Here is a 7,249-nt window from a genome sequence, read left to right as displayed (position 1 = left end):
ACACAAGACTGAAATGTGCTTCACTCTAACACGATTGAATTAATAATAATAGCCTAATAATAATACGACCTAATCTATTTGATTTGTTTGTCTTAACATAAACCTAAAACTAGAATTAACCTGGAAGAAAATATAATCAATGTTGTGTGTATCTTCACAACATTTCATTGTTTGGTTTACACGAACAACAAGAAAAAACTAAATTATATGTTTTCTTATGACTGTTTAATAGAGTTAACAATATAATGCCATTCCTTGGGTATTTGTCTTTCAGAAATAAATATTTCAAAACGATGAATACGACATGATACCTGCAATCAATCATTCCAAATTCAATTGTAATTCAAAACACACTCTTCAAAAATGTTAATTATTATACACTCAATGATCTCTTCGATATAGGTTCTGTTTAGTCGGTTATGGATCCGCTGAAAACTATTTACTATGGGCATGTTTATATGCACATAACCATAAAACAGGTTGTAGTTTTCAAATGAATAACTTGACATGACACGAAATAAATCTAGCCTAATCTTTTGAGATACCTGAAGGTAACTCCCCCTGAGAATTCCGTGGTTGTTGAAAATGAAACAGCCTAACTGTTTAGCCCAAGGTCATTAGACCCATCTCCTTGTTGATAGATGTGTGGCCAAATTATTATTTAAAGTGAATCACTACTTTGCACCACTGACCAAATATGGGCACACAGGCAGTCCAGGCAATTAAACTCGAGTTTGAGCTGTACATGGATTTAAAGTGTCTCACAGAAAGTAGGCTTATGTTGTTATGTTATGGAGTCCTTGATATTCAGTGCGAATAGCCTATCTAGGCCTACATGCTATATCAGTAATTATGAGGGATTTGTGGGTATCAGCAAAACAATTGCCTTAAAGTGTTAATTCAGGAGGGCGCCATTGAAAGTGTCTGGGTTCCATTGTCCATTTAAAACGTTTAATTAGTCTTCCAAAATGCAATAAATTACATGCACACATTTACACATTATACACGTTCTTCTATGACTGTCATCAATACATTGCATATTCCTCTGAATCTTTTAAACACGAGTCCCATACAATGAAATATTTGTTGAACTGGGTTTCAGTATAACGTCCCCGATCCGAGAACCAAAGAGTGCTGTATCGAGTTGGGGGTCTGGAGGTGAGAATTCATGGAACCAGCCGCGGAGTACCAAGAGGCGGAGTTTTCCAAAAAGGTTGATGCCGCGGAGTTGTTGTTCTGTGCCTGGTGGCTGTGAGGCCTGGACGGGCCCTGCGTGTCCCAGACGGCGGGTGAATGAGGAGAGTTGCAAGCCATGGGATCGCTGGAGCTCGGGCTGTGTTCCGGTGGGAGTTCGCCATTCTTCATGATTTTCTTCAGTTTCGACCTTTTGTTCTGGAACCATATTTTGACCTGGGGATGGATGAGAACGATGTTAAAACGAGTTCATAAATAAAAGCATATTAAAACCCACAAATTCCATAATACTAAAGTATTCATATGATGTAAGCATTGGGGCGATGTGTTTTCGTTAATTACGCACACATTACGCATGAAATGTATATTGTAAACGTAATGCAATTTTGAACGGACAATTCCAGTGAAGGATAACAACATAGAACAAGTGATAATTTTGATTTTAAAAAATAAACAAAATAGAATGCAACTTTGAACAGACAATAAAGTTGAAGAATAGTAAGCTATTTACCTGCGTTTGCGTGAGTCCCAACGAAGCCGCAAGCTCTGCTCTCTCAGGCAGCGCGAGGTACTGTGTGTTCTGAAATCTCCGCTGCAGGGCGGCGAGCTGAAAACTGGAGTAGATTGTTCTTGGTTTTCTGATTTTCTTGGGCTTTCCGTTTACCATCCTCACTTCAGGTTCTGCTACCTCTTTTTCTAAAGAAAGAAAGAAAGAAATTACTTTATATGTGGTGTATAAACGAACTCAGTATAAAGTATTTACATAATGCAGTCATATTTCCTGGTTATACCATCTATTTCAGAGAGATCAAATCAAAAGGACATCCCGTGGACAAATGTCTCTTAGGGAGGGCTCTCTGTCGATGTATAGACAAGCAAATGCGTATAGCAAATAGTCTAACCGGTAAAGGAAAAGTTTGTCATTTTTACAGAATTACTTTTCAGAAAAATGTGTGCCCCTTTACCAATTTAATTTCAAAAATGTTCCCATGAAGGAAAATATCTTTGCTTGAAATAGGCTATTCGCATGTAAACAATAGTGTGAGAGCTCGAACAAAGCACACACTTGATTAAATAATAACAACAACAACAACAACAAGAATAATAATGTAGGCTAATTACCTTGCGGACTTAATGGTTGTGGTTGTACTCTGCTATAAGTTCCAGCATATTGGTGGTAAGCAGAGGCTGTGTATGCGCTGTAGTCTGGGTATGTTTTTGCAGGGTAATTTCCCGCAGATCCGTTTACGCCGTGGTACTGGTACTGATAGGCATTGAGCGGTTTCCCATATGAGGTGGAGTTAGGCGAACAATAGCCATGGTGCACTGCTCCAGCAGGGCTGTAGTAGCCAGAATCCGTGGCCGTAGACTCGGGCAGCGTAGGAGATTCCTGAGACGGGTGATGCATTGTGGTGGAAAGCTGAAAAGGGTTCTGGAAGTCGGCAGGTTTGATACTCGGAATCCTTCGGTCGAATACTCCAGTCATAGTGCGAAGCAGCAACGTTAAAGGGAAGTCTGTTTCCACTGAGACGTATGAAGACTGAGTGAAGACTACACTTGCATTGTGTGATGTGTGCTTTCGCCGACGGGCTCTCTCGAACTGCTGCCAGCTCCACAGCAAAGACCTGGTTAAATCCTAAATTGCGCTCTTACGCACTGCAGGGAGGATCTGGTTCCATTGGCCAAGGCGAGCAGGCAGCATACACCCCAACTCGCTCGACCAGTTTGCCATAGGCGATATACGACTCAAGCTATACTTTGTTGTGTTTTTACTATCAATCAAAATGGGCAATTAAACTGTGTGTCATGTCATCGGTGGACAATTTAGGGGGGGGAAATTATAGTTTCCAAAACGTCCACATGGATATATTAGTCTATCATGAGCTTCAGTATTAAAACATTACGACTGTTGGTTGTATTATCTGCCTTTGACAAACGAAACAAAATAAAGAAATGACTACAGTATTTATCTTAATGTTGATTGGACTTAATGCACATTCAGAAATGAAACTGTTTCGATTGCCTCCAAATAAAATGCAGGTAATGCAACGAAAATATCAAACTAGATTTCTGTTTTACTAGCATATTTATAAATAAATAACCAGTCACTCACATGTGCCATAAAACAAAGTGTTTTTGTTTGTTTTTACTCCATATTGTGAGTCGACAGGCCTATATGTCCAATGTATAAAATATATATGTTCAGAAGAGTCCTTAGATCATTCATTTGTAGGCCTATGTTCATTTTAAAATTACAGCAAGGTCTACATCATAACGATTAACATTTCTGCATCAAATTCATTATTAGACACGTCTCTTACCACGGTGAAACTCTATGGAAAGTACTTTATTAAACTCGATGATTTGTTCGTCAACAACAGGCACGTTAAACCTCACCAAAACGCATTGAAACAATACAACATGCATTTACTTAATAAAACGACTAAGCTCTGTAGGGTTTGTGGATGGTGCACGCACTTGAACAACGCGCGTATTGTGGTAAAATGGCGCCGCTCTGTGGTGAATGAGGGAATGTACGATTCCCTTGATGCTTGCAGTAGAATCAGCACCGCCACACGCAACAAGACATTCATTCCTATCAATGTGGGGGCCGGATATAATTTGTAGCCGGATACTTAAAGTGTAGGTAGGCTATTGTTGCATACCGTAAGTAATCAATCAATCCAAAATAATGAAGGTTTATTTAATTGTTATAGGTCTATTCATTGGATACCTCTAGGCCTATATTACCATGAGGTATAGTCTAACGATTTAATTATTTTGTGCATATTACCTAAGAAGTGAATGGGATGAGTCCTCTGAATAGACTAGAATAACTTTTGTGAGAAACAGAAATGCGTCTATCTCTACCCCAACAAATACACACACACTTGGAGAGGCACAGGGTTAGCCACCAGGTAGCAGCACTCCTGGATCGAGAGCAGTTTTTAGGGGTAAAGTGACTTGCTCAAGGGCACAATGGCAGGAGATGGTTCCCAGGATCGGACACAGCAGCCCTCAGCAGTTCCGAGTTTGGTCCGGATACTGGTCTGCCTCTCTAACCTCTGGCCACATCTTTCCTATTTCAGGTCGACCTACAAGCGGAATTCAAGTGGAAGTACATTTTTAATAGGGAGTTGGCTGGGTCCATAAACTCAGTATAGCATGTTAGTCGAACCAGAATCTGGGCAGAGGAGGAGAAAGATGCATATGACAAGTCTCTTCTCGATGCCAGTTTGCAAATCATTTTCCCATTAGACAGCTTTGCAAGCATTATAATGTCAAAATAGATTAGTTGCCCACCACATATGGAGTTTCGCTGAGCAACGATATTAATGTTCTGCGGTCACGTCTAGTATGTACTTCCAAAATAGGTCTAAATAAAAATTCACAAACAACCGAAGAAATTGTCTGGAAATAATCTGTATTGTTGTGCATTCCCAAATCCACCTCTTAGGCACCTCCAATAAAACCACTCATTACTGCCACCCACAGGTCGGCTGATCCAGCAGCAGTACAGTATCCCGAAACATCATTGATTTTATCGCTTACAACAGTGTATGAATGTGATGTCAACCTGTTGTTTCACACACGCTACACGGAGCGTAATAATATTGCAATAATATATATTATTTTTTGTAAGTAGATTAAGTAGACCATATAGGGTATTTTTGGTATTTGGTATTTTATTAGGATCCCCACTAGCTGTTGCAAAAGCAGCACCTACTCTTCCTGGGGTCCACACAAAACATGAAACATTACATAATACAGAACATTAATAGGCAAGAACAGCTCAAGGACAGAACTACAAACATTTTTTGAATTACGTTTTTAGAGTGATCTTTTTGAAGAAGCGGATTTGGAGCATGCAAAAAAATGCACATTATTTCCAAACAATATATTTTTTCAGTTGCTTGAACATTTTTTTGGAAGTACATACCGGGCTAGATGGCAGTAAATGAAGATAGTTGCTCAACGACACTCCATATTTGGTTATATAAACGAAAATATTTTGACATTATAAATTATTGCAATACAACCTACTTTACCTACTGAATCTACTGTATCTAACTACTTTAGCTACCTACTGTATCTACCGCACCTACTGTACCTACTTTATCTACCTACTGTATCTACTGTACCTTCCTACTTTATCTACCTACTGTGTCTACTTTACCTACTACATCTACTGTACCTACTCACCTACTGTATCTACCTACTTTAGCATCCTACTGTACCTACTGTATCTACTGTACGTACTACATCTACTGTATCTACCTCCCCTACTGTACCAACTGTATCTACTTAACATACTGTATCTACTTAACCTACTGCATCTACTGTACCTACTGTATCTACTTCACCTACTGTATCTATGTACTGTATCTACTGTACCTACTGTATCTACCTACATTCCTTACCGTACCTACTTAAACTAATGTACCTACTGTATCTACCCACTGTACCTACCAATTGTATCTACCTACCGTACCTACCCACCCTACCTACTGCATCTACTTCACCTACTATCTACTTACTGTACCTACTGTATCTACTGCATATCCTGTACCAAATGTATCTACCTACTTTCCCCTACTGTGCCTACTTAACCTACTGTACCTAGTGTACCGGCTGTACCTACTTACTAAACCTATTGTATCTACCTACTGTACCTAGTGTATCTATCTATCTAGTGTATCTATCTACTGTTGTCCAAAAGTCTTCACCTCACTGTGCGTGCAGATGCACTCACACCTGCCTGCTGCCATTCCTGAGCAAGCTCTGTACTGGTGGTGCCCTGATCCAGCAGCTGAATCAACTTTAGGAGATGGTCCTGGCGATTGCTGGACTTTCTGGGGCGCCCTGAATCCTTCTTCACAACAATTTAACCGCTCTCCTTGAAGTTCTTGATGATCCGATAAATGGTTGATTTAGGTGCAATCTTACTGGCAGCAATATCCTTGCCTGTGAAGCCCTTTTTGTGCAACGCAATGATGATGGCAAGTGTTTCCTTGCAGGTAACCGTGGTTGACAGAGGAAGAACAATGATTCAAATCACCACCCTCCTTTTGAAGCTTCCAGTCTGTTATTTGAACTCAATCAGCATGACAGAGTGATCTCCAGCCTTGTCCTAGTCAACACTCACACCTGTGTTAACAAGAGAATCACTGACATGATGTCAGCTCGTCCTTTTGTGGCAGGGCTGAAATGCAGTGGAAATGTTTTTTGGGGATTCAATTGCATGGCAAAAAGGTACTTTGCAAATAATTGCAATTAACCTGATCACTCTTCATAACATTCTGGAGTATATGCAAATTGCCATCATACAAACTGAGGCAGCAGACTTTGTGAAAATTAATATTTATGTCATTCTCAAAACTTTTGGCTGCGACTGTACTTCTCTTACTGTACCTGCTGTACCTACCTACTGTAATAATGTACCTGCCGTACCTACTGTATTTATCTACTGTACCTATTGTATCTACCTACTTCATTTATTTACTACACCTACTGTCTCTACCCACTGTACCTACCTACTGTATCTATCTACTTACTGTACCTACTTTCCCTACTGTATTGACCTACTATACCTACCGCATCCACCTACTGGATCTACTCACCCTACTGTACCTACCTGCTTGCCTACCTAACTGCCTGGCTGCCTTACCTACCTTGCATACCTAGCCTGCCTTCCTTGTCTACCTACCTGCCCTGCCAATCTGTGTGTACAGTAGGCCAGCCTACTAGCTACAAACATCAATACAAAATCATCCATCCAATATGAATAATTAATGTATTAAAACCTCTTAAGGATCTTCCCCCTTTTTCCCCCAATTTTCGACTAAAATGACATACCCAAGTCTAACTGCCTGTAGCTCAGGCCCTGAAGAAAGGATATGCATATTCTTGGTACCATTTGAAAGGAAACACTCTGAAGTTTGTGGAAATGTGAAAGGAATGTAGGAGAATATAACGCATTAGATCTGGAAAAAGGTAATACAAAGAAAAAAATCAAACATTTACATTTTCTTTTGTCCCATCATCTTTGAGAAAG

General features: G+C 39.9%; 1 protein-coding gene across 1 annotated transcript; it reads right to left on the bottom strand.

Annotated features, from left to right (window-relative positions):
- Positions 1–317: 317 nt before the first annotated feature.
- Positions 318–2,852, bottom strand: dlx5a (distal-less homeobox 5a). Its single transcript, XM_021572630.2, has 3 exons — positions 2,317–2,852; positions 1,706–1,890; positions 318–1,410 (listed from the first exon to the last, which is right to left on the bottom strand). Exons 1-3 carry the CDS (start codon positions 2,678–2,680, stop codon positions 1,099–1,101), a joined length of 861 nt encoding a protein of 286 aa, XP_021428305.1. The 5' UTR covers positions 2,681–2,852; the 3' UTR covers positions 318–1,098.
- Positions 2,853–7,249: the final 4,397 nt, after the last annotated feature.

Source organism: Oncorhynchus mykiss, chromosome 18 (genome assembly GCF_013265735.2).
Source record: "Oncorhynchus mykiss isolate Arlee chromosome 18, USDA_OmykA_1.1, whole genome shotgun sequence".
NCBI classification, from domain to species: domain Eukaryota; kingdom Metazoa; phylum Chordata; class Actinopteri; order Salmoniformes; family Salmonidae; genus Oncorhynchus; species Oncorhynchus mykiss.
This window is presented reverse-complemented; position numbering and strand designations above follow the sequence as displayed.

Excerpts from the sequence above, each read along its gene's own strand:
- dlx5a (XM_021572630.2), bottom strand. The coding sequence starts at position 2,680 with ATGACTGGAGTATTCGACCGAAGGATTCCGAGTATCAAACCTGCCGAC. Across the intron at positions 1,891-2,316 it reads ACAACCATTAAGTCCGCAAG|AAAAAGAGGTAGCAGAACCT; the intron begins GTAATTAGCCTA and ends TTCTTTCTTTAG. Across the intron at positions 1,411-1,705 it reads TGGGACTCACGCAAACGCAG|GTCAAAATATGGTTCCAGAA; the intron begins GTAAATAGCTTA and ends ATCCATCCCCAG.